At 48.6% G+C, this 27,261-nt stretch overlaps 2 protein-coding genes across 2 annotated transcripts; both read left to right on the plus strand.

The window, feature by feature from the left end:
* LOC146712465 (protein NLRC3-like) lies at window positions 1-27,261 on the plus strand. Its single transcript, XM_085442979.1, has 6 exons — window positions 1-1,585; window positions 1,702-3,487; window positions 21,469-21,645; window positions 23,390-23,566; window positions 25,930-26,103; window positions 26,793-27,261. The coding sequence occupies exons 1-6, from the start codon at window positions 1,312-1,314 to the stop codon at window positions 26,803-26,805; spliced, it is 2,601 nt and encodes an 866-aa protein (XP_085299105.1). The 5' UTR covers window positions 1-1,311; the 3' UTR covers window positions 26,806-27,261.
* On the plus strand, window positions 13,507-21,232 carry LOC146712466 (uncharacterized). Its single transcript, XM_085452590.1, has 3 exons — window positions 13,507-14,742; window positions 20,200-20,342; window positions 20,932-21,232. Exons 1-3 carry the CDS (start codon window positions 13,507-13,509, stop codon window positions 21,230-21,232), a joined length of 1,680 nt encoding a protein of 559 aa, XP_085308716.1.

Consider the following 27,261-nt stretch of genomic DNA (forward strand, 5'->3'; position numbering starts at 1 on the left):
ATGTGAGTTGGTCTTGTTGTCGTGGGGCTGGAAGGATGCTGGCAGTGAGAGGCTTTTCATACAGTGTTCAGTAACAGAATGAGAAGAAAGCCACTGCACATGAAACAAGGTGCTCGTAGTGTTTGTTTACTGTGTTTGTGCCACAATGTCAAATCAGTTGTAGATTCACATGCAGACTTGTCCAGTGAAACCAGTGCAAGTACTGCAGTACAGAGCAAAGACTAAGCAAGCCAGGAGAGCTCTCCAACTTTCTGAAAGTATCAGGATATTTGAGTGATAAGAAAAAGTGGATCATGCAACAATGTCGCTCAGCACACAAAACAATCAAAGCAGAATAAATATAATGTTTTAGATCAAACACTTACAGGGACCTGAAGAGAGAGAACCAACAAAATGTCATGGCTAACAGAGGAACTCAAGCACAGACTGAGTTCTGACAAACAAAAAGGTGACAGGTTATTTACCAAAGGGGTGAACCACAGTGCTCTATATATGTACAGTGAGTTGGGGAGGGGGTCCGGGGCTCCAGGGAAAAGAGGGAAGGGAGTCCACTCTCACTCCTCTTCAGTCACTCTTGTCCTGCTCTGCACTCACACAGCCACACACGGGAGTCACAGGTAAGCGTCTGTAACCAGGTCCAGGGAAATATTTACTCAAAGTATACACAAAGTTAACCCAACTGGTGAATTTAGAGAGAGATTTCTTAGCAAAGAACTGAGATCATGAACACAGGAGGGTCAATGTCCCAGCGACAAACTGCTCCATGCCGCAGCGTTAAATGGTTACCGGCAAGCCCAGGTGAGTCAGCAACAGGTGGTGTAATCATCATAGCTGTGTGGACCAAGAGCGAGAGGCCATTACAAGCTCCACCCAGGCAGGCAAAACCATAGCAGGAGAGAGCAAAACATAAAACCTGAAAAGCCATCATGAGCCAGCCAGAGAGACACAGAGTTTATACTAGAAGAGAAACCTGCTCATCTTCATCATGTTTGTTTAAATAGAGAAAATCAGAAGTCTCTGTGTGTCAGACCACGGCTCTACACAGACACTTCTAAGCTGCTTCAGAGTGAACTGACCCAGATAATCTGCACACAGCGGCTGTAAAACAGTGAAAGTCATAACTGTGTCTCTCTGATGGAAAGCTTTTATTGTGAAGTCAGGAAGTCTGCAGGAAGTGTTGAGTTTGTATTCATCGCTCAGTGTTTAATGAGACAGGCAGGCAGGAAGAGCAGCTCATTAGTGTTGATGAAATCAAAGGAACTGTGAGGAACTGCAGTTTGGTCACATCTGGATGTTTTTCACTGACAGTAAATGTTTTTAGTGATAAAGAAATGTGTTCACAGAGAGAGGAAGAGGAAGAGGAGTGGTGTTTGTGAGGAGGAGCAGCTGTCCTGCTGTGCTTTGTGTCAGGACGTCCTGAAGGATCCAGTCTCTACCAGCTGTGGACACTGGTTCTGCAGACAGTGCATCTCCTCATACTGGGACCAGTCTGCTCCATCAGGAGACTCCTCCTGTCCCCAGTGTGGAGAAAGATCCAGAAGCAGAGCTGGACTGCAGACAGCCAGTCAGAACAGCTGTGTACAAAGTAAGACTGAACATCTGTCTGCTGATGGACTCATTTCTGAAAACTGGACTTCTTGTGTTGTTCAGACATTGAAGAGTTTTCTTTCTCTTTAGTCTCATTGTTTTTCTTTCTTTCAGCAGATGTTGGTCTGCAGGAGGTTTTAGATGAACATAAGATCAGTCTGAGGAGGAGATGTGAACGTGTGACTGAAGGGAGTGATGAAACAGGAAGTAGAACCCTCCTCAACAGGATCTACACTGAGCTCTACATCACAGAGGGACAGAGTGAAGAGGTTCATACCCAACATGAGGTGAGGCAGCTGGAGACAGCTTCCAAGATGGACGCCCTCCATGACGCTCCAATCAGGTGCCAGGACATCTTTAAAGCCTTACCTGACCAACAGAGACCCATCAGAGTGGTTCTGACCAACGGCGTGGCTGGTGTTGGAAAAACCTCCTCAGTGCAGAAGTTCACTTTGGACTGGGCAGAGGGCTTGGAGAACCAACATGTCAGTGTGGTGGTTCTGCTTTCATTCAGGGAGCTGAACCTGATCAGAGATGAGCAGTACAGTCTTCTGGAGCTGCTCCATGTTTTCCATCCAACATTACAGAAGGTCACAGCAGAGAAGCTGGCTGTCTCTCAGCTTTTGTTCATCTTTGACGGCCTGGATGAAAGCAGACTTTCATTGGATTTCACCAACAGGAAGCTGCTGTCTGATGTCACACAGAAGTCATCAGTCAGCCAGCTGCTGACAAACCTCATCCAGGGGAATCTGCTTCCCTCGGCTCTCGTCTGGATAACTTCCCGACCCGCAGCAGCCAATCAGATCCCTCCTACATGTGTTGACAGGCTAACAGAAGTACGAGGCTTCACAGACGCCCAGAAGGAGGAGTACTTCAGGAGGAGATTCAGTGATGAAGAGTCCAGCAGAATCATCTCCCACATGAAGACATCCAGGAGCCTCCACATCATGTGTAGTATCCCAGTCTTCTGCTGGATCACTGCTACAGTTCTGGAGCACATGTTGACTACAGAGCAGAGAGGAGAGCTGCCCAAGACCCTGACTGACATGTACTCACACTTCCTGCTGGTTCAGACAAAGAGGAAGAAGAACAAGTACCATGAGGAACGTGAGACCAGTCCACAGGAGCTGACGGAGGCTGACAGGGAAGTTCTTCTGAAGCTGGGGAGGCTGGCGTTTGAACATCTGGAGAAAGGAAGCATCATGTTCTACCAAGAAGACCTGGAGCAGTGTGGTCTGGATGTGACAGAGGCCTCGGTGTACTCAGGAGTTTGTACAGAGATCTTCAAAAGAGAGTGTGTGATCTTCCAGAAACCAGTCTACTGCTTTGTTCATCTGAGCATTCAGGAGTTTCTGGCTGCTGTCTACAAGTTCCCCTGTCACACCAACAGGAAGACAAAGGTGCTGAAGAACTTTTTGGGAAAACAATACGAGTTCCCTCTGGATGATTTCCTTAAACGAGCCATGGAGAAATCCCTCCAGAGTAAAAATGGCCACCTGGACCTGTTTGTTCGCTTCCTTCATGGCCTCTGTCTGGAGTCCAACCAGAGACTCTTAGTAGGTCTGCTGGGTCAGACAGAGATCAGTCCAGGAACCATCCAGAGAGTCATCAACAACCTGGAGGAGATGAACAGTGATGAAATCTCTCCTGACAGAAGCATCAACATCTTCCACTGTCTGATGGAGATGAACCACCTCTCATTATTTCAGGAGATCCAAGAGTTCCTGAAGTCAGAGAACAGATCAGAGAAGGAACTCTCTGAGATCCAGTGCTCAGCTCTGGCCTTCATGCTGCAGATGTCGGAGGAGGTTCTGGATGAGTTGGACCTGCAGAAGTACAAAACATCAGTGCCGGGACAACAGAGACTGATTTCAGCTGTGAGGAACTGCAGAAAGGCTGGGTGAGTCCAGATGTGACAATTAACATCATTGATCAGTGTAGGTTAGTAGTTTAATGTTGAAAATAAAATCAGATTGTAACCACAAAGTGTTTGTGTCCGTACGCTGCAACCTTCCACACCATTCCTTTATTGTACAGACTCAGCAGCAGCTCCATGGATCCCAAATCCAAGAGTGGAGAACAGATTTGAAGTGTGTCACATCCATGCAGTCACAGCTGTTTCCACCATGTTTCCACTGATATTAATCCTGTTCAATGACACGTTTCATATCAGTCAATATGTTCTTTAGGACGTCCACTGACATGTTTAAGTGTCCTGCTGGAAATCACTCAAATCATCCATGAAATCCATGAAAAATCCTTTTAGTGTTTCTAACTTCACCCTCTGTCCTCTCTCTCTCTCCATCCTCCTCACTGCTTCTTTCACTGATAATCACACAAACATCGTATTCAGCTACAAAATAACACAATAATATCATCTGATGATCATTATTATAAGAGCAGGATCCATATTTGATATCAGAGTAACACACTGCTTGGTTATGTGCAGTCATCATCAGTGACTGTGGGTCAAACAGAAGCTCTCTGATTGGTTGCTGACCTTGGTCACCTGTCCACTCTCACCTGTTTGTGTTTGCTCTCTCTTTTCTGTCTCCAGCCTCTCTCTCCTTTCTCTCCCTCTCTGTCTTTGTACGTCACTCAGGTCCAATGGAAACAGTGACATTTACAAACCAATCAAACACAAACTGATCCATGTCAGGTTATAACAATATTCAAAGTGAATACAGGCTGCTGCTGGACACAGACAGGTAACATCATTTTGACTTGCTGTCACCTGGATCTGGACTCATAAACACTGAAGCCCTAAGCAGGAATACAAATCATTTTCTGCCAACTAGCGACACAGCAGCAGATAATGGCCAATCATTTCTGTGTTTAGTTCCCCTGAAATCAGATCTGATATCAGCAGCTCTGAGTTCATTCATCATTATTGTCCAGTGATGAGATTTCTGCTCCATTTGGTAACAGTCAGCAGGTTTTTCCTGCGTGTGGACGTGAACAGTCGTACCTGACAGCAGGTAGCAAACAATTCAATTCAATTCAATTCAATTCAATTCAATTCAATTCAATTCAATTCAATTCAATTCAATTCAATTTTATTTATATAGCGCCAAATCACAACAAAAGTCGCCTCAAGGCGCTTCATAGATACAGAGAAAAACCCAACAATCATATGACCCCCTATGAGCAAGCACTTTGGCAACAGTGGGAAGGAAAAACTCCCTTTTAACAGGAAGAAACCTCCGGCAGAACCAGGCTCAGGGAGGGGCGGCCATCTGCTGCGACCGGTTGGGGTGAGAGAAGGAAGACAGGATAAAGACATGCTGTGGAAGAGAGACAGAGGTTAATAACAGATATGATTCAATGCAGAGAGGTCTATTAATACATAGTGAGTGAGAAAGGTGACTGGAAAGGAAAAACTCAATGCATCATGGGAATCCCCCGGCAGCCTACATCTATTGCAGCATAACTAAGGGAGGATCCAGGGTCACCTGGTCCAGCCCTAACTATATGCTTTAGCAAAAAGGAAAGTTTTAAGCCTAATCTTAAAAGTAGAGATAGTGTCTGTCTCCCGAATCCAAACTGGAAGCTGGTCCCACAGAAGAGGGGCCTGAAAACTGAAGGCTCTCCCTCCCATTCTACTTTTAAATACTCTAGGAACAACAAGTAGGCCTGCAGAGTGAGAGCGGAGCACTCTAATAGGGTGATATGGTACTACAAGGTCATTAAGATAAGATGGGGCCTGATTATTTAAGACCTTGTATGTGAGGAGCAGGATTTTGAATTCAATTCTGGATTTAACAGGAAGCCAATGAAGGGAAGCCAGAACAGGAGAAATATGCTCTCTCTTTCTAGTCCCTGTCAGGACTCTTGCTGCAGCATTTTGGATTAGCTGAAGGCTTTTCAGTGAGTTTTTTGGACATCCTGATAATAATGAATTACAGTAGTCCTGTCACGGCGGGGCGAGCTACGCACAGTAGCTCGGCGTGCCTGTGTAGCGTGCTGACTAGACCCAAGCGCGGCTAAGGCTAGCGGTGGGTTTGGAGCAGACACGCAGTTATTCTAGTAACGATCAGTGCACGAAGCGTGGCTTCGGAACTGTCGTTACAGACAGAGAGCGAGTGGAGCCGGGAAGAGAAAAAGGATTGAAGGGAAAAACACTCACGGTTGCTGAATCAGGCGGAGACTGACGTCGGCAGAGTTTCGGAGCTCCTGACACGAAGAGAATGATGTCTGAGCGGCGAACAGGTGGGTGGCGTCTCTCTTTTAACCCCGGCCCCGTGATCAGCTGATCACAGCTGATCACTGGCTGACAGGACCCCCCCTCCGAGGACCGGCACCCGGCGGCGACGGAAATCCGAGATGAGGGAAGGATCCATCTCGGATTGAGGAGCGCTCATCAGGGCCGTAGCCAGCCCAGTCCACCAAATACTGGACCCCCCTGCCCCGGGGACGGGAGTCCAAGATCCGTCGGACAGTGTAGACAGCACCCCCATCGACGATCCTGGGCGGGGGCGGGGCCCGGGAGGGGGGCGCTAGCGAGGAAGTGACGCGCCGCTTGAGCTGCGAGACGTGGAAAACCGGATGGACCTTCATGGCGGGTGGAAGCCGGAGACGGTAAGCCACGGGGTTGAGCCGGGCAGTGACTTCGTACGGGCCGACGAACCGGGGAGTGAGCTTTTTGGACTCACCGCGCAGCCGCAGGTGCCTTGTGGAGAGCCAGACGCGGTCCCCCGGCTGGAAGGGGTGACCCGGGCGGTGGCGGCGACGATGCTGCCGGGTGTACAGAGCGTTGGCCCGGGTAATGGCAGCCCGCGCCTTGATCCAGGCCTGACGACAGCGGCGGACCATCCGTTCAGCAGCAGGCACGTCGACCCCCGCTTCCTGATGGCTGAAGATAGGAGGATGAAAACCATGACAGACCTCAAAGGGCGAGAGACCGGTGGCAGAAGAGACGTGAAGGTTATGAGACAACTCAGCCCACACCAGGTAACGAGGCCAAAGCGACGGTTGGGCGGAGACGAAGCACCGTAAGAAGCGCCCCAACTGTTGATTGGTCCGTTCAACCTGCCCATTGGTCTGAGGGTGATAACCGGACGAGAGGCTGGGAGACGCTCCAATCAGGCGGCAAAAGGCTTTCCAGAACCTGGCGGTGAACTGGGGCCCCCGATCGGAGACTATGTCCTTGGGGAATCCGTGAAGCCGGACGACATGGTCCAGGAGGAGCTCGGCCGTCCGTTTGGCGGAGGGGAGGCCGGCCAGGGCGACCAGGTGCACCGCCTTAGAAAACCGGTCCACAAAGGTGAGGATGGTGTCAAGACCGTCCACAGATGGGAAGCCGGTAACAAAGTCAAGGCCGACATGGGACCAGGGACGTCTCGGCACAGGGAGAGGGCGAAGGTCGCCAGCGGACGGCTGGGAGGAGGACTTGGCCCGAGCACAGGTGTCACAGGCGGAAACAAAGTCACGGACGTCCCGCGTCATGGAGGGCCACCAGAAGGCACGACGGAGGAGCTGGAGGGTCCTGTCGGGCCCTGGGTGACCAGAGAGCGGGGAGGAGTGAGCCCAGAGCAAGGCCTCCTGACGGCACCGGGATGGTACATAGAGCCTCCCAGCCGGGGTGTCAGGCGGAGGCGGTTCGGCGGTCAGGGCATCCCGGATAGAGTCCTCCAAGGGCCACCGAAGGGGGGCAGCGAAACAATGAGATGGTAGGATAGGTCCAGGGTCTGATGTGAGGCCGTCCTGGGCGAACTGCCTGGAGAGAGCGTCTGCCTTGGTGTTCTTGGAGCCAGGGCGGTAGGCGAGGTGGAAGTTGTAAGGTTCGAAGAATAAGGCCCAACGGGCCTGCCTTGGGTTGAGCTGCTTGGCAGAACGAATATGGATCAGGTTCTGATGATCAGTCCAGACCAGAAACGGTTCTTTTGCTCCCAGGAGCCAATGCCGCCACTCTTCCAAGGCCCACTTGATGGCCAGGAGTTCTCGGTCGCCGACACCATACCGTCGCTGCGTGTCAGAGAATTTCCTCGAGAAATAGCAGCACGGGTGAAGTTTCCCATCCGGGCCGTGTTGAGAGAGGACGGCGCCAGCGCCAACATCGGAGGCATCCACCTCCACCACAAAATCTCCGGCAGGATCAGGGTGGAGCAGGACGGGAGCCGTAGCAAACCGGCGGATAAGGTCTCGGAATGCCTCTTTCGCACCAGGGGGGAGGCAGAAGGGCTTGGGCAGGTTAGCTGGTTTGGTGAGGGATGTCAGTGGGGCGACAATGGCGGTGAAATTGCGGATAAAGCGCCGATAGAAGTTGGCAAAGCCCAGGAAGCTCTGTAGCTGCTTAAGGCTGGAAGGCTGAGGCCACTGGGTCACGGCTTGGACCTTTTGCGGGTCCATGGTCAGGCCATTGGAGGAGATGGTGAAGCCCAGGAAGGTGGTGGACCGCTGATGGAAGGCACACTTTTCCAGTTTGCAGAACAGCTGGTACTCGAGCAGCCTGCTCAGCACGGCCCACACATGGCGAATATGGTCCACTTCGGTGCGGGAGTAGATCAAGATGTCATCCAGATAAGCAAACACCCACCGGCCCAGCATGTCCCGCAAGACATCGTTGATCAGGTGTTGGAAGACAGCAGGGCTGTTGCAGAGGCCGAAGGGCATCACCAGATACTCCCAGTGCCCGTTAGGGGTGATGAAGGCCGTCTTCCATTCGTCCCCTTCCCTAATCCGCACCAAATTGTAGGCGCTGCGTAGGTCTAGTTTGGTGAAGATGCAGGCCTGGGAGAGGGAATCGAGTGCGGTGGATAGCAGAGGAAGAGGATGGCGGTTCTTAACAGTGATTTTATTCAAGCCCCGGTAGTCTATACAGGGGCGAAGCCCGCCGTCTTTCTTCTTGACAAAGAGGAATCCCGCAGCTGCAGGGGAGGTAGAAGGGCGAATAAAGCCCTGTTGGAGAGCCTCAGCGACGTACTCCTCCATGGCTTTGTTCTCTGCGGGTGACAGCGAGAACAGGCGACCACGAGGAGGGACCGCTCCCGGGAGGAGCTCGATGGCCATGTCGTAGGAGCGATGAGGAGGGAGAGCAGAGGCTCGCCTCTTACTGAAGACCTCAGACAGGTCATGGTAAGCCGGAGGGATCTTATCCAGATCGATGGACTCCGGGGGTGACGCCTCTTCTGACTTTGAGTCCTTTCCAGTCCGGAAGAGAAAGCAGCGGCGTGAACACTGGGGACCCCAGTCCAGGATCTGGCAGGAAGACCAGGAGACGTGGGGGTCATGTTGACGGAACCAGGGGTATCCGAGGATGAGAGGAGAGGAAGTGGCCGAGACTACTAAAAACCGGATCTCCTCCTGATGATCCCCGACAGACATGCGGACTGGCTGGGTCTGGAACTGGATCGGGTAGGGTTGGAGTGGTCGCCCGTCTACTGAGGTCACCAGGAGGAATCGGTCGACGGACGTCAACGGAATGCGAAGCCGAGAGGCTAGTTTTTGATCGATGAAGTTCTCAGCGGCTCCGGTGTCCAGGAGGGCTTCAGATGAGAGCCGTTGGTGTTTCAGGTGAAATGTTACCGGTAACAGAAAACGAGAGGGGTCAGAGGAGAGGGAAGGGCCAGGTGGGACACCCCCGCAGTCTACCTGGCGTCGTCGTTTCCCGGCCGTAGCGGGCACTGGGGACGACGGTGTCGAGCTGATCCACAGTAGGCGCAGAGGCCCTCACGCCAGCGTCTCTCTTTCTCCTCTTTGGGGAGTCCACCCAGCTGCATGGGCTCCTCGCTGGATGTGCTGCTTGGGCTAGCCGTGGCTCCATCAGAGGGGGGAGCAGGTCGCGAAGACGTGGTCCTCTGAGGCTGGAAGGGTTTGAAGGCCCGAGGGGTATGGCGAGGCCGCGACATCACTCGTTGGTCAATCTTCAGCGCGAGGTCCACGGCCTCATCCAGAGTTTTAGGGGCCTCACGGCCGGTCATCTCGTCTCGGATGTAGTCAGCCAGTCCCTCCAGAAAAATAGAGCGCAGAGAAGCGTCTCCCCACTGTAGTTTAGCGGCCAGGGTGCGGAATTGAGAGGCAAAGTGACAGACGGGTCGGCTGCCCTGGCGTAGATGAAGCAGCTGTGACTCCACTTCCACTTCGCTGCTCGGGGGGACAAATGTCTTTTTTAATTCCTCCACAAACAGGGCATAGTCATTGCAAGCTGCCGATTTATTGTAGTAGAGAGCCGCGGCCCATTCCTGAGCCTGGCCAGACAAGAGAGAGGTTAGCAGTGCAACCTTAGCACGGGCGGTGGCGTATTTAGTGGGCTGACACTCGAACAGCATGTCTAAAGTGGCAAGCAAACCATCAGGCCGGCCATCAACTCCGTTCCACTTGTCTGGTAGTCCAATCCGGGGTTCCGCGCTCACCGGCGCCGGCTGACGTTGCAGCGAGGTGACGGAAGTGGAAAGTTGGAGGACAGTTTCGGTGAGGGACTCCACTTTTGTGCACATCTGATCTACCACACCGCGAAGATATAGAACTTCGGCTTTCAGCCGTTCGAATTCCGCTGGGTCTATAGCAGGCTCAGACATCCTGTCACGGCGGGGCGAGCTACACACAGTAGCTCGGCGTGCCTGTGTAGCGTGCTGACTAGACCCAAGCGCGGCTAAGGCTAGCGGTGGGTTTGGAGCAGACACGCAGTTATTCTAGTAACGATCAGTGCACGAAGCGTGGCTTCGGAACTGTCGTTACAGACAGAGAGCGAGCGGAGCCGGGAAGAGAAAAAGGATTGAAGGGAAAAACACTCACGGTTGCTGAATCAGGCGGAGACTGACGTCGGCAGAGTTTCGGAGCTCCTGACACGAAGAGAATGATGTCTGAGCGGCGAAAAGGTGGGTGGCGTCTCTCTTTTAACCCCGGCCCCGTGATCAGCTGATCACAGCTGATCACCGGCTGACAGGTCCAGCCTGGAAGTAATAAATGCATGAACTAGTTTTTCAGTGTCACTCTGAGACAGGATATTTCTAATTTTAGAGATGTTGCGCAAATGGAAGAAAGCAGTCTTACATATTTGTTTAATATGTGCGTTGAAGGACATGTCCTGGTCAAAAGTGACTCCAAGGTTCCTCACCGCGTTACTGGAGGCCAAGGTAATGCCATCCAGAGTAAGAATCTGGTTAGATACCATATTTCTAAGATTTTCAGGGCCGAGTACAATAACCTCAGTTTTATCTGAATTAAGAAGCAGAAAGTTAGCGGCCATCCAGGTCTTTATGTCTTTAAGACATTCCTGCAGTTTAACTAATTGGTGTGTGTTATCTGGCTTCATGGACAGATAGAGCTGGGTGTCATCTGCATAGCAGTGAAAATGTATGCTATGTCTTCTAATGATACTGCCTAAGGGAAGCATGTATAATGTAAACAGAATTGGTCCTAGCACTGAACCCTGTGGAACTCCATAATTAACCTCCATTTACATGCACGAATTGGAGTCTATTAGATATTTATGATACAAACCACTGCAGCACAGTACTTGTAATATCTACAGCATGTTCTAATCGCTCTAATAGGATATTATGGTCAACAGTATCGAACGCTGCACTGAGGTCTAGCAGGACAAGCACAGAGATGAGTCCACTGTCAGAGGCCATAAGAAGATCATTTGTAACCTTCACTAAAGCTGTTTCTGTGCTGTGCTGAGCTCTGAAACCTGACTGAAACTCTTCAAATAAACCATTCCTCTGCAGATGATCTGTTAGCTGTTTGACAACTACTCTTTCAAGGATTTTTGATATGAAAGGAAGGTTGGAGATTGGCCTATAATTAGCTAAGACTGCTGGGTCTAGAGATGGCTTTTTGAGTAAAGGTTTAACTACAGCCAGCTTGAAGGCCTGTGGTACATAGCCGATTATTAGAGATAGGTTGATCATATTTAAGATCGAAGAATTAATTAATGGCAGGACTTCTTTGAGCAGTTTTGTAGGAATGTGGTCTAAAAGACACGCTGATGGTTTGGAGGAAGTAATTATTGAAGTTAACTCAGAAAGATCAATTGGAGAAAAAGAGTCTAACTTAACATCAATGGTACTAAGAGTAACTGTAGATAATATTACATCTGTGGGATGATTATTGGTAATTTTTTTCTCTAATGATAAAAATTTTATTTGTGAAGAAGTTCATGAAGTCATTACTAGTTAACGTTAAAGGGATGGTTGGCTCAAAAGAGCTCTGACTTTTTGTCAGCCTGGCTATAGTGCTGAAGAGAAACCTGGGGTTGTTCTTATTTTCTTCAATCAGTGATGAATAGTAAGATGTTCTGGCTTTGCGGAGGGCTTTCTTATAAAGCAGCAAACTATTTCTCCAGGCTAAATGATGATCCTCTAGATTTGTGACACGCCATTTCCTCTCCAGATTACGAGTCATCTGCTTTAGGGTACATGTTTGAGAATTATACCACGGAGTCAGGTACTTCTGATTTGAGGCCTTAGTTTTCACAGGAGCTACAGTATCCAGAGTCGTACGTAGTGAGGAGGTGAAATTATTAACAAGATAATCGACCTCTGTTGGGGTAGCGTTCAGATAGGTGCTCTGCTCTGTGTTGGTACAGGGCATTGGAGATGATAACAGTGGGTGGATTATATTCTTAAACTTAGTTACAGTGCTTTCAGAAAGACATCTACTTTGATAAAGTCTACTCTTCACCGCTGTGTAATCAATTATTGTAAAAGTAAATGTTATCAGGAAATGATCAGACAGGAGAGGGTTTTCAGGAAACACTGTTAAATGTTCAGGTTCGATGCCATATGTTAAAACAAGATCTAGAGTGTGATTAAAGTGGTGGGTGGGTTCTTTTACAGTTTGAGAGAAACCAATTGAGTCTAATAACAGATTAAATGCCATTTTGAGGCTGTCATTTTTAGCATCTACATGGATGTTAAAATCACCCACAATAATTATTTTATCTGAGCTCAGAACTAAATTAGATATAAAGTCTGAGAAATCAGACAGAAACTCTGTGTAAGGCCCAGGTGGACGATAGATGATAACAAGTAAGACTGGTTTCTGAGTTTCACAGCTGGGGTGGACAATGTTAAGCATCAGGCTTTCGAATGAATTAAAAGTCTGTCTTGGTCTTTCATTAATTAATAGGCTGGTGTGAAAAATTGCTGCCACACCGCCCCCTCGGCCTGTGCTTCGAGATTTCTGGTAGTTAGAATGGCTCGGGGGTGTTGATTCATTTAAACTAACATAATCATCCTGCTGCAACCAGGTTTCTGTAAGGCAGAGTAAATCAATTTGTTGATCAATTATTAAGTCATGTACTAACAGAGACTTGGAGGAGAGAGACCTAATATTTAATAATCCACATTTCTCAAACAGAGATCATCTTTCCAGCTGGAACTCTTCACTGAGCTGAACTCATTCAAAATGTTCTGGAGTCAAAACAGGAAACAGTCCAAATGTGTGTCTTCACTCTGACTCTGGATCAGATCTCAGTGACAGACTGTGGACATTATGGAAGCCTAAATGTGACACCATCTTCCTCCTTCATCTGCAGATTAAAGCCAAACAAAGATTCTCATTAAAAGTCTGCAGGTCTGAGAGAGACTCAATCGTTGTGTCATGTCAAACACAGTAAGAGGAGCTGAAGCACAGATGTGAAGAGCAGATTCATCAGATTATGACCTCACTCTGTTTTGTCTTCATATACATTCAGTCTGTGTTTATAATGCAGATTTTCTGCTTTTATAATAACACATTTGTGGCGGAGGCGTGGCCCCGGGCGCAGCTGCAGGGGAGGAGTGGAGCAGAAGGCTCAACAGGGCGGCGCTGCGAGGCCGGTAAGAACAGCTGATGGTGTTTATGTACTGATGATGGTCTCCCTCCGCTGTGTTTATAGTGAGACGGGGAGGAGCGGCCAGAGGGAGATCAGCTGGACTCGTGAGCTGTCAGGCTGTGCGACCGATTCAGCTGTCAAAACACAAACGTCAATAAATGTGGAAATTGGCAGTACATACCTGCGTGTGCGTGTGTTTGTGCCTGGTGTATACCACAAGTGGTGCCGAAACCCAGGAAGGTGCCGGTGGGGGAATGTCCGACCCACAGGCCGCGCCACCCGCCCAGCCTCTGCAATTCTTGGCGCAGATGCTAGCGGAGATGGCGACGATGAGCCGGGATCAGGCGGCCGACCAGCGTGCCCACCTGGCCGCGCTGCGGGAGCAGATGGACCGACAGACGCAAGTTCTGGAGCGGCTGGTCGGGGCCGCTGCCACGCCGAAGCCCTCGCCACTGTCGGTGGCGGTGCCCCGGATGGGGGACGGGGACGACCCACAGGTTTTTTTGGAGACCTTCCGTGCCACGGCGGAGGCTTGCCAATGGCCGCAGGAGGAGTGGGCTCCGCGGCTGCTCCCCCTGCTGTCTGGGGAGGCACAAACAGCGGCCCTGAGTCTGCCTCCGGCGTCGAGGAGCAGCTTCCCGGATGTGAGCCGGGCGGTGGTGGACAGGCTGGGGCTCACCGCCGAAGACCATCGCCGGCGGTTCCGGGCCTGTCGGCTGGCTACAACGGACCGACCATTCGCCTGGGCCCGGCAGCTGCGCGACGCGGAGGTGCGCTGGCTGCAGCCGGGAGCATCGGAGGGCGAGACGAAGCTGGTTGACAAGGTGGTGCTGGAGCAGTTCACGGAGGGATTGCCAGCGGAGACGGCGAGATGGGTCCGGTGCCACCGGCCCGCAAGCTTGGAGGTAGCGGTGACGCTGGCGGAGGACCACCTTGCCGCTGGAGCAGGGGAGCCCGGGGACGCCGGACGGAGGCCGAACAAACAGGCCCCAGTGCCGGCCCCGAGGCGCCGTGTGCCGGCACCAGGGCAGGCAGAGCGGCTGCCGGCGCTGAGCCCCACTAACCCTTTCGCGGCGTTGGTGCCGTCCAGGGGAGCCGAGCCGAGTGGAGCCGCCCCCGAGCCACGGAGGGCAGCACAGACGCCGGGGCCGGAGTGTTGGAAGTGCGGGCAGCCGGGACACCTGAGGAGGGATTGTCCGCTTATGGAAGTGGGGCAGGTGTTTCGCGTTGCTGGCGCCCCAGCACCCTCCCCCGGTCCAGGAGGGACATACAGTATTCCGGTAAGGACTCGAGGGGGTATACGCCAGGCGTTGGTGGACACGGGCTGCACACAGACCCTCGTGCACCAAGGCTTGGTTCGCCCCGGGGCATTATTGGAGGCAGAATGGGTGGAGGTGAGGTGTGTTCATGGTGATGTGCACCGGTACCCCATAGTGCCGCTGCTGTTTCCTGACTCTTGGTGGCGCTGTCACTTGGTGTTCGCTCGCTCTGTGGTAGAGTATCACTTCCTGTTCCTGCTCAAACACAGTGGTGTTTCTGAGTAGCTTATTTGCTTAGCGATTTAATTAACAACTTTTAAATACATTCTTCTTTCATAGTATAATCTTCACGTGCTTCCTCCGAAGCACACTTTCTGTGTACTCACTACCTAATTTATAGCCAAAGTATTCACTCACTGTCTCTGTACTGTCTCGCTAGCCTAGCTTAGCTCGTAGCCGACTCATTAGCACCATGGCTACTTCACCTGTCCCTCCTGCACTTTCTTGCTCATTGTGTCAGATGTTTAGTTACTCCTCGGCCTCCTTTAGCAGTAATGATATCTGTAACAAATGTAGCATATTTGCAGCGCTGGAGGCCAGGATTACTGAATTGGAGACTCGGCTTCGCACCCTTCATTCACCCGCAGCTAGCCAGGCCCCTGTAGCTGGTGCAGCCGAAAATAGCGTAGGCCCCGCTAGCTGTTCCCCGGCAGGTCCCAAGCAGCTGGGGAATCAGGGCGGCTGGGTCACGGTGAGGAGGAAGCATAGTCCTAAACAGAAGCCCCAGGTACACCACCAACCCGTTCATGTGTCTAACCGTTTTTCCCCACTCGGCGACACACCCGCCGGGGGTCAAACTCTGGTAATTGGCGATTCTGTTCTCAGACATGTGAAGCTAGAGACACCGGCAACCATAGTCAATTGTCTTCCAGGGGCCAGAGCAGGCGACATTGAAGGAAATTTAAAACTGCTGGCTAAGGGTAAACGTAAATTCAGTAAGATCATAATTCACGTCGGCAGTAATGACACCCGGTTACGCCAATCGGAGGTCACTAAAATCAATATTGAATCGGTGTGCAACTTTGCCAAAACAATGTCGGACTCTGTAGTTTTCTCTGGTCCCCTCCCCAATCAGACCAGGAGTGACATGTTTAGCCGCATGTTCTCCTTAAATTGCTGGCTGTCTGAGTGGTGTCCCAGAAACGATGTGGGCTTCATAGATAATTGGCAAACCTTCTGGAGGAAACCTGGTCTTGTTAGGAGAGACGGCATCCATCCCACTTTGGATGGAGCAGCTCTCATTTCTAGAAATATGGACAAATTTATTAAACCCCCCAAAATATGACTATCCAGAGTTGGGACCAGGAAGCAGAGTTGCAGTCTTACACGCTTCTCTGCAGCTTCTCTCCTCCTGCTACCCCCCCAAAAACCCATCTCCATAGAGACTGTGTCAGCTTCCAAAAAGACAAAAAACAAACTAAAAACCAGCAACAAACAACTTAAACATAAACAATCACAAAGAAAGAACAATACAGTATCCACATCTGAACCAAAGAGTAAAACAGTGAAATGTGGATTATTAAATATTAGGTCTCTCTCCTCCAAGTCTCTGTTAGTACACGACTTAATAATTGATCAACAAATTGATTTACTCTGCCTTACAGAAACCTGGTTGCAGCAGGATGATTATGTTAGTTTAAATGAATCAACACCCCCGAGCCATTCTAACTACCAGAAATCTCGAAGCACAGGCCGAGGAGGCGGTGTGGCAGCAATTTTTCACACCAGCCTATTAATTAATGAAAGACCAAGACAGACTTTTAATTCATTTGAAAGCCTGATGCTTAACATTGTCCACCCCAGCTGTGAAACTCAGAAACCAGTCTTACTTGTTATCATCTATCGTCCACCTGGGCCTTACACAGAGTTTCTGTCTGATTTCTCAGACTTTATATCTAATTTAGTTCTGAGCTCAGATAAAATAATTATTGTGGGTGATTTTAACATCCATGTAGATGCTAAAAATGACAGCCTCAACATGGCATTTAATCTGTTATTAGACTCAATTGGTTTCTCTCAAAATGTAAAAGAACCCACCCACCACTTTAATCACACTCTAGATCTTGTTTTAACATATGGCATCGAACCTGAACATTTAACAGTGTTTCCTGAAAACCCTCTCCTGTCTGATCATTTCCTGATAACATTTACTTTTACAATAATTGATTACACAGCGGTGAAGAGTAGACTTTATCAAAGTAGATGTCTTTCTGAAAGCACTGTAACTAAGTTTAAGAATATAATCCACCCACTGTTATCATCTCCAATGCCCTGTACCAACACAGAGCAAAGCAGCTATCTGAACGCTACCCCAACAGAGGTCGATTATCTTGTTAATAATTTCACCTCCTCACTACGTACGACTCTGGATACTGTAGCTCCTGTGAAAACTAAGGCCTCAAATCAGAAGTACCTGACTCCGTGGTATAATTCTGAAACACGTACCCTAAAGCAGATGACTCGTAATCTGGAGAGGAAATGGCGTGTCACAAATCTAGAGGATCATCATTCAGCCTGGAGAAATAGTTTGCTGCTTTATAAGAAAGCCCTCCGCAAAGCCAGAACATCTTACTATTCATCACTGATTGAAGAAAATAAGAACAACCCCAGGTTTCTCTTCAGCACTGTAGCCAGGCTGACAAAAAGTCAGAGCTCTTTTGAGCCAACCATCCCTTTAACGTTAACTAGTAATGACTTCATGAACTTCTTCACAAATAAAATTTTTATCATTAGAGAAAAAATTACCAATAATCATCCCACAGATGTAATATTATCTACAGCTACTCTTAGTACCATTGATATTAAGTTAGACTCTTTTTCTCCAATTGATCTTTCTGAGTTAACTTCAATAATTACTTCCTCCAAACCAGCAACGTGTCTTTTAGACCCCATTCCTACAAAACTGCTCAAAGAAGTCCTGCCATTAATTAATTCTTCGATCTTAAATATGATCAACCTATCTCTAATAATCGGCTATGTACCACAGGCCTTCAAGCTGGCTGTAGTTAAACCTTTACTCAAAAAGCCATCTCTAGACCCAGCAGTCTTAGCTAATTATAGGCCAATCTCCAACCTTCCTTTCATATCAAAAATCCTTGAAAGAGTAGTTGTCAAACAGCTAACAGATCATCTGCAGAGGAATGGTTTATTTGAAGAGTTTCAGTCAGGTTTCAGAGCTCAGCACAGCACAGAAACAGCTTTAGTGAAGGTTACAAATGATCTTCTTATGGCCTCTGACAGTGGACTCATCTCTGTGCTTGTCCTGCTAGACCTCAGTGCAGCGTTCGATACTGTTGATCATAATATCCTATTAGAGCGATTAGAACATGCTGTAGGTATTACAAGTACTGCGCTGCAGTGGTTTGTATCATATCTATCTAATAGACTCCAATTCGTGCATGTAAATGGAGAGTCCTCTTCACACACTGAGGTTAATTATGGAGTTCCACAGGGTTCAGTGCTAGGACCAATTCTGTTTACATTATACATGCTTCCCTTAGGCAGTATCATTAGAAGACATAGCATACATTTTCACTGCTATGCAGATGACACCCAGCTCTATCTGTCCATGAAGCCAGATAACGCACACCAATTAGTTAAACTGCAGGAATGTCTTAAAGACATAAAGACCTGGATGGCCGCTAACTTTCTGCTTCTTAATTCAGATAAAACTGAGGTTATTGTACTCGGCCCTGAAAATCTTAGAAATATGGTATCTAATCAGATTCTTACTCTGGATGGCATTACCTTGGCCTCCAGTAACGCGGTGAGGAACCTTGGAGTCATTTTTGACCAGGACATGTCCTTCAACGCACATATTAAACAAATATGTAAGACTGCTTTCTTCCATTTGCGCAACATCTCTAAAATTAGAAATATCCTGTCTCAGAGTGACGCTGAAAAACTAGTTCATGCATTTATTACTTCCAGGCTGGACTACTGTAATTCATTATTATCAGGATGTCCAAAAAACTCACTGAAAAGCCTTCAGCTAATCCAAAATGCTGCAGCAAGAGTCCTGACAGGGACTAGAAAGAGAGAGCATATTTCTCCTGTTTTGGCTTCCCTTCATTGGCTTCCTGTTAAATCCAGAATTGAATTCAAAATCCTGCTCCTCACATACAAGGTCTTAAATAATCAGGCCCCATCTTATCTTAATGACCTTGTAGTACCATATCACCCTATTAGAGCGCTCCGCTCTCGCTCTGCAGGCCTACTTGTTGTTCCTAGAGTATTTAAAAGTAGAATGGGAGGGAGAGCCTTCAGTTTTCAGGCCCCTCTTCTGTGGAACCAGCTTCCAGTTTGGATTCGGGAGACAGACACTATCTCTACTTTTAAGATTAGGCTTAAAACTTTCCTTTTTTTCTAAAGCATATAGTTAGGGCTGGACCAGGTGACCCTGAATCCTCCCTTTGTTATGCTGCAATAGATGTAGGCTGCCGGGGGATTCCCATGATGCATTGAGTTTTTCCTTTCCAGTCACCTTTCTCACTCACTATGTATTAATAGACCTCTCTGCATTGAATCATATCTGTTATTAACCTCTGTCTCTCTTCCACAGCATGTCTTTATCCTGTCTTCCTTCTCTCACCCCAACCGGTCGCAGCAGATGGCCGCCCCTCCCTGAGCCTGGTTCTGCCGGAGGTTTCTTCCTGTTAAAAGGGAGTTTTTCCTTCCCACTGTCGCCAAAGTGCTTGCTCATAGGGGGTCATATGATTGTTGGGTTTTTCTCTGTATCTATGAAGCGCCTTGAGGCGACTTTTGTTGTGATTTGGCGCTATATAAATAAAATTGAATTGAATTGAAATTGAATTGAATTGAATTGCTGTTAAAATACAAGGGCCATACACATAGGGTAACGGCGGCGGTTAGCCCGCGCCTGTCGCACCCCCTGATTCTGGGTACCAATTGGCCGGGGTTTCATCAGCATAGGGTAACGGCGGCGGTTAGCCCACGCCTGTCGCACCCCCTGATTCTGGGTACCAATTGGCCGGGGTTTCATCAGCTACTGGGGCAGTACGCGGGGGTGCGATCACGACCGGAAGCGGGGTGTAGCGTGTGCGCGGCTTTCAGCGGTGACGCGGGGTCGTCCGACACGACTCCGGGGGGGAGGAGCCGGCGGGTCCCTCACGGGACCTCCCGCCGGCCCCGGAAGTGTCCCCCATGGGTGATTTCCCACTGGAGCAGTCTCGTGACGGCACCCTACGCTCAGCCTTTGACCAAGTGATGGCTATTGATGGTCACGTGGTGCGCCCTGAGGCCGCGCAGACCTACCCGCGTTTCGTCATATTAAATGACCGATTATATCGAGTGAGTCGTGACACTCAGACAGAGGAAACACACACCCAGTTGTTGGTGCCGCAGGGCCGCCGGGAAACACTTTTCCAGGCGGCCCACTATAACCCCATGGCAGGGCATATGGGCTACGAGAAAACTCTGTAGCGAATAACGGCCCGATTTTATTGGCCGGGCATCCGAGCGGATGTGCGCCGTTGGTGCGCGTCCTGCCCGGACTGCCAACTTGTTAACCAGCCGGCCATACCGAGAGCGCCTCTGCGCCCTCTCCCCCTCATTGAGGTCCCGTTTGAGCGCATCGGCATGGACCTCATCGGGCCGTTTCACCGGAGTGCATGCGGTTACCGCTTTGTGTTAGTCCTGGTGGATTACGCAACGCGGTACCCGGAAGCAGATCTCTGCAAAGAGTGTGGCGCAGGCACTGTTCCAGGTCACCTCCCGAGTCGGAATCCCGAAAGAGATACTGACTGACCAGGGCACGTCGTTTATGTCTCGTACACTGCGGGAACTGTACGAATTACTGGGCATTAAATCTATTCGGACCAGCGTCTACCACCCTCAGACTGACGGGCTGGTGGAGTGGCTGAATAAGACCTTAAAGTCCATGATTCGGAAGTTCATTAACGAGGATGAACGCAATTGGGATCACTGGCTAAACCCTCTGTTATTCGCAGTGCGGGAGGTGCCCCAGGCCTCCACGGGATTTTCTCCCTTTGAACTGCTGTTCGGCAGGAAGCCACGTGGGGTGCTCGACCTGATTAAAGAAAGCTGGGAGGACGGTCCGAGCCCCGCCAAAAATGAGATTCAGTACGTGTTGGACCTGAGAGCAAAACTCCACACTTTGGGGAGGTTGTCACGGGAGAATTTGCTCCAGGCTCAGCAGCGTCAGCAACGCCTGTATGACAGAGGGGCTAGGCTCAGGCAATTTTCACCGGGAGATAAGGTGCTTGTGTTACTCCCTTCCTCCAGCTCAAAGTTGCTCGCCAAGTGGCAAGGACCCTTTGTGGTCACACGGCGAGTCGGGGACGTGGACTATGAGGTCGCTCGGTCGGACAGGGGAGGAGCCACGCAGATTTATCACCTCAATCTCCTCAAACAGTGGCGAGAGGTCGAAACCGCTTCTCTGGTGAGCTTGGTGAAGGAGAGAGATGAGTTGGGGCCTGAGGTGCCAATTGAGGTGGGGGTGTGTGGCGGAGGCGTGGCCCCGGGCGCAGCTGCAGGGAAGGAGTGGAGCAGAAGGCTCAACAGGGCGGCGCTGCGAGGCCGGTAAGAACAGCTGATGGTGTTTATGTACTGATGATGGTCTCCCTCCGCTGTGTTTATAGTGAGACGGGGAGGAGCGGCCAGAGGGAGATCAGCTGGACTCGTGAGCTGTCAGGCTGTGCGACCGATTCAGCTGTCAAAACACAAACGTCAATAAATGTGGAAATTGGCAGTACATACCTGCGTGTGCGTGTGTTTGTGCCTGGTGTATACCACAACATTTTATATTTTCTATCATCACAGACTGACTCGGTGTGGACTCTCAGAGTCTCACTGTGAAGTTGTGGCCTCAGCTCTGAAGTCCAACCCCTCCCATCTGACAGAGCTGGACATGAGTAGAAACTACAACCTGCAGGATTCAGGGATAAAGCTTCTGTGTGCTGGACTGGAGAGTCCAAACTGTCGACTGGAGACTCTGAGGTGAGTTCACTGACTGCGGCTGTTGTTGTTTTTCTATATTTCAGGTCTTTGATTGATGTTTGAAACTTTCTTTAGTTCCTAAATGTTCAGGATGTGTCTGAAGACAAATGTGAAGAAGTTTGAGTGCTTTCAGAAATGTTGTCTTTCCAAACGACTGAACAACAGTTTTTCCTTTTGGCTCCAAACAGAAGTGACAGACTTGAGCAGGGTTCATTTAAAGGCTGACAGAAGTGGAGTGGTGATGGGGAGATGTTTGACAGGACAGTGTTTCAGCCTCCACAGGTTCATGTTGTGCTCCATCAGTCAGTGAAGATGAAGTCAGTGCTGATGAGGCTGTAGAGTGTGTGAGGGATGTGAATGAGGATGATGAAGATCTGATGATAGCAGATAAAAACAGGCTGCAGAGACTTTGAGCCATACAGGGCACACAGTGTGTGTACAGAACAGCTGAAATCATTATGGAGGCCTCACTGGGATATGGAAGCATCACAGTACAGCTTCAGTGAAGCATTAAAGTCTCTGATATGAGATGAGAAATGAAGCAGCCAGAGCTTTTTCATGAGTGGAAATCCACTGTGACTGTGAGCTGCTGCTACAGCCTCCAGATTAGCCAGCAGCTCATCCTGCTCAACATTTCCTCACCAACTTTAATGGAAGTGTGATGTTTTCAGCTGGAGTGATGGTCAGGGTGGCCTCCCTCTCCTCTTCTTCTCCTCTTCCTCTTTCATTTGTAAAGCCACTTCTGCTGCTTTCATTCATTTGGAAGTCCTGTAGCTGAGTTTGGGAGAGACTAACAGCCTCGGCAGCAGAGGGGAGAAAGGCTGTAACACCACCACTTTACTCTGTTCTACCTGTCACATCATTTTATCAGGAAACAAATATGCTCATGTTTTTACTATGTTTGTCTTGAAGATGTAAGAAGATCACATGGTGCTTTTTATTATTGTGTTGGTTTGTTTCCTGTCTCTTGGATGGAGCCCAGCTGCGCGTGGCCCCTGGGCCTGTGGTCAGAGTGTGTGCTGGATAATCCGGCCCAGGATGAGGCCAAACTAACAAGGGATGAAATGTCTGTCACATAATTGAGCTTAGTGTAGTTTCATTTCTGCACAATTTAAAAACAACCAAAACTTTGTTCTGTCTTTTCTATGTTATACTGTAGACTTTCTTTGATACTGTGTCCAAAAGGAGCAGCTTTTACTTTGAAGGGGAGGCGTCTCTGTTTCCTCTTCAGGTTGGATGATGGAAGCAAATGAGTGTGTGATGTTCTTTCAGTGTTGCACTTTGTAGACGCTCCCTGAGCACTGGTCTCACAGCCAGCTGCACTTAGAGACCAGTGTTGTTAGTCCAGGTCAGAAGATGACTTGTTGGAATGAAAATGAGCTTGTAGTTTGTCTGCTTTAATAATGTGACTGGAAAAAGGTTTTGGACTTCAAATATGTCCATTTCTTTCACACTTCACCTTTAAAAGTGAAGCCTTGTGGTTCCTGGAAGGAAAAACACGACTTTTTCAAGTCTTTGTCCTGTTTTTATGATAAATGTACGACTTTAATGTGAAACATTCAGAGTTTTTTCTCTTGTTGTGTTTGTTTGAAGCTGCTTCCTGTTGGCTTCAGCTGTTTGGAGTTTCCATTTTCTAAACTTCTACATTCTGAACCTTCTTCAGCTCTGAACAGATGATGAAACACTGAATGATTTCAAGCTCACACTTTGTCTAATAAACTTACATCTTTCATTCCTTATACAGATTGTGGGGCTGTGGTTTGTCAGAGATCAGCTGTGATTATCTGGCAGCAGCACTGAAGTCCAACCCCTCCCATCTGAGAGAGCTGGACATGAGCTACAACAACAAGCTGCAGGATTCAGGAGTGAAGCATCTGTGTGGTTTCCTGGAGAGTCCAGGATGTGGACTTGAAACTCTGAGGTCAGTCAGCATGTTTTAGTTGTGCTGAGATGAATATGATGTGAAAGTTGTGCTGACACTAAACTGCAGACATCAGGCTGATATTATACTGATCCACACTGAGGATCTTCATGGTAAAGTCTGTTTTCTTCTTCTCTGGTTTAGTCCATTGACTGCAGCAGAACAATGTTCACATTTCAAACCTTCAAAGAAGAAGAAAAATCCTCCACTGGATAATTCACTTTGAAACTCTCCAACTCTTCATTCCACCTTAAAGTCTCTCTGACACTGAAATCCAAAGCAAAATGTGCGTTTGCTTTACAGACAGCAGTCCAACACAAACATACACACATCATCCAAAACACAGTCCAACATCCAAATCTCCTCCACTGCCAGCATGAATGATGGGAAAGAGAAGGAGGAACACTCTGACATTCAGGGTTAGAATGAGTTTCATGAAGCAGACTGTGAAGATCAAAGCTGCATTAGAAAGCTTACATGAATGAATGAGTGGACAGAAGTGGACAGAGATCATCTGAAGCACTTCAAAGGCTTTAAATCAGCACATTTCTCTTTATTCTTTATCAACTCTGTTAGTTTCTCTCAGTTTTCTGTGGAATGAAGCTAACAGCAGGCTAATAAGATGCTGACCAATAGGTTTCTATTAAAGGTTGTAATTTGTATATGAAAAAGTGCTTTGGCTCAGCAGGGATCAGCTTACAGGTAGAATACAGCTGCTGGATGGGATTAGCATGTCATAGCTATCTACCAAACTGCTAACTGGGGGATTTCAGGCCATCTATGGATCATTTTTGCTAACTGTTTATTCAGCTTAGGCTCACAGGGCTGCAGCCTGTGCCCTAGCTGTCATAGGGAAGAGGCGTGGTCCAGCTGCACAGGTAAGCAGTCCATCACAGGGCCAACAGAGAGAGACAGAGAAGCACTCTCTCACATCCACACCTACAGCCAATTTAGAAGCACCAATGAACCTAAGCAGCATTTCATTGGACTGTGGGAGAACATCCAACCTCCACAGAAAGGCCAACAAGCTTCAACCTACAACCTTCTTGCTTTAAGGCACTAGTGCTAACCACTTTTCCCCATTTCAGCCCGAATCCTGCATCTTCCTGTTTCTGACTCCAGGCCAGCTCCACTAACACTTTCTCATCAGACACTGCCACCTAGTGGAGGAAGTCTTAGTTCCATTTGAAGCTTCAGATTACAGTTAGTTCCTTTACAAAGAGGTGGAGGTGGTGGGGCCACAGCACCATCATCACTGAGTGCCATAGGACACTTAACCTTTGTTTCCATATGCTGGGAACTTCCTGTTGTTCCAAGGAGGACTGGAAAATGTGTGAAAATCTCCCAGTCAGTTCCTCACAGCACACTTCAATCATTTCCCTCCCACAGCATCAGGACCAGGGCTTTTTCTTTCTTTGATCCCACTAAGAGATTTCCACACAAACACCTCATCAGTGGGACTCTCAGAGCTACCAGCCCTTTGCTACAATCACAAAGCTCTTCATTGAAATCAATGATATCAAAGCTGGAATCAAATGAGTCCAAGTCTTCTGCTGATTCAGCATCACATTCATCTTTGCTCCTTGTCCTGCATCCCCACCATGGACTTCATTCCTTTCCAAGCCAGTCTTGAGTGTTCTTTATTCAGCTCATCCTGCTTTACTTTTACACCTGATTTTAGCTGCTTTATCTCTCTTTCAACAAGTTTCTGTGCCTCAATCTTTTTCTTCTCTCCCTCATAACAAGACAGCTTCTTCTGCCTGAGAACATGTTGGAGTGATTTACTAATCCAGGGCTGCTTATTGGGGAAAATACTTCCTGTTTTCAAAGTAATCCCCATTTTTCCCAGAAAGAAATGTAAGTAGATATCGATGATCTAAGTGAGAACATGAGCCTTTAAAAAGTCCCAGTGGGTGCAGTCAAAGCAGTCCCTCAGTCCCAGTATAGAGTCTTTGGTCCAGACTGGAACAACTGTGTGCCCAGTTTGAGCTCTGTTCAGTCCTGTGACCTGACAGACCCAGAGGGGCCATCACATCACATTTAGAAGCTCCCCTAATGGAGCCACAACACATGTCCAATACTTAGTCTGTCTTGTTGGACCAACTGGAAGAAATGATTCAAGGACTTAGTCACAGAACAGAGATTCAAATCTCCAAAATCCAACTGGCTGCATCAGGACATATAGTCTGAAACTCTGCACAGTTTCCTGTTTGAAGCTGCTTCCTGTTTCAGCTGTTTGGAGTTTCCATTTTCTAAACTTCTATATTCTGAACCTTCTTCAGCTCTGAACAGATGATGAAACACTGAATGATTTCAAGCTCACACTTTGTCTAATAAACTTACATCTTTCATTCTTTATACAGATTGGGACGCTGTGGTTTGTCAGAGATCAGCTGTGATTATCTGGCAGCAGCGCTGAAGTCCAACCCCTCCCATCTGAGACAGCTGGACCTGAGCTGGAACAACCTGAAGGATCCAGATGTGAAGCAGCTGTCTGATCTTCAGCAGAGTCCAGACTACAGACTGGAGACTCTGAGGTCAGTAGAGTGATGGAGTGAGTGGGTGGTGCTGTCAGCAGTATTGTACTAAACACAGTCAGTATGAAACAAAGACCCAGTGTTTCCTGTAAAGCTGCAGCTTCTCAGTGAAGCTGTGAGAGGAGAATGGTGTCAGGCTTCAGGATTTGAAAAAAAACACTTCCTTTTTCTGCCTTTTTGTCACCTTTATGGTCACCATAGTAACGGCTGACACGCTCTGATCAAACACTGTCAACAGCCAATCAGCTCTCTGAACAAAGCAGCACGCAGACCAATGACTGCATTCATTTCCAAGTTTAAAGCAGTGAAGAACACAGTCTGTAGGTGAGGAAGAATTTAGTGAGAGCAGATGTTTGGATGGAATTCCTCCAGTTAACAGCTGGAACCGTCCATCTGGATTGTTGGGCTTGTTGTTGGGGTTCCTACAGAGCTCAGAGTGGACACACCAAGGTTCTTCTAATGAATGAAAGTCCAAACTCAAACTAGGAGGGAAAAAAAACATTTTCATCAACTTCAATAAAAATCCAAAGATTAGAAAAAGTGAAGCAACAATGAGTCCTAGTACAGTCCCAGCACTGAAGTCCCTGCTGCTCTTTATACTGGATGTGCTGCATCACTGACTGACAGCTGATGAAGAGTCTCTGGAAACACTCGTTTATCTCCTCTGCTCTTCCTTCTTCTTTCTGCAGGTGGAGCTGGTGATGGTAAACAGGACGGTGTGTGTGCTGAGAGAGGAGCAGCTGTGTCCTGATGATCCAGAGAGGTTGAAGCAGGAGCAGCTTGTGTGTAGAGACGCTCTGACTGGGCCATGTTACTAGGAGGTGGAGAGGAGAGCTTCATCCAGCAGTGACTGACAGAGGAATGAGAAGAAGTGCAGATGACTGTCAGTGCTGCAGAGTAAACTGCTCTGAGAACAGCTCCACTGTCAGACACAATGTAGAGTCCAGCATCATCCCTGTGTGTCCCTCTGGATCTGACAGAGGATCATCAGTGTATCTGGACTGCTCTGCTGCTGCTCTGTCCTTCTACAGTCTCTGCACAGTCTCTGTCTGACTCTGGTTTCAGACCCTCCTGGATCAAACTCACCTGGAAAGACTTTCAAACATCACTCAATAGATTTGAATACACAGTCAGAAAAATTATGGTTCTTAAATGGTT

The sequence above is a fragment of the Copadichromis virginalis genome, linkage group LG3, assembly GCF_057382275.1.
Source record: "Copadichromis virginalis isolate Kocher_CV1m ecotype Utaka linkage group LG3, C_Virginalis_male_GT1.1, whole genome shotgun sequence".
NCBI classification, from domain to species: Eukaryota; Metazoa; Chordata; class Actinopteri; order Cichliformes; family Cichlidae; genus Copadichromis; species Copadichromis virginalis.

Bases quoted from the DNA above. Each gene is read 5' to 3' on its own strand.
- LOC146712466 (XM_085452590.1), top strand. From the start codon at position 13,507: ATGTGGAAATTGGCAGTACATACCTGCGTGTGCGTGTGTTTGTGCCTG. The intron at 14,743-20,199 runs GTGAGGTGTGTT...CTTGTTAACCAG, and splicing joins TGGAGGCAGAATGGGTGGAG to CCGGCCATACCGAGAGCGCC. The intron at 20,343-20,931 runs GTACCCGGAAGC...CCCTTCCTCCAG, and splicing joins CTGGTGGATTACGCAACGCG to CTCAAAGTTGCTCGCCAAGT.
- LOC146712465 (XM_085442979.1), top strand. From the start codon at position 1,312: ATGTTTTTAGTGATAAAGAAATGTGTTCACAGAGAGAGGAAGAGGAAG. The intron at 3,488-21,468 runs GTGAGTCCAGAT...CTATCATCACAG, and splicing joins AGGAACTGCAGAAAGGCTGG to ACTGACTCGGTGTGGACTCT. The intron at 21,646-23,389 runs GTGAGTTCACTG...TTCCTTATACAG, and splicing joins TGTCGACTGGAGACTCTGAG to ATTGTGGGGCTGTGGTTTGT.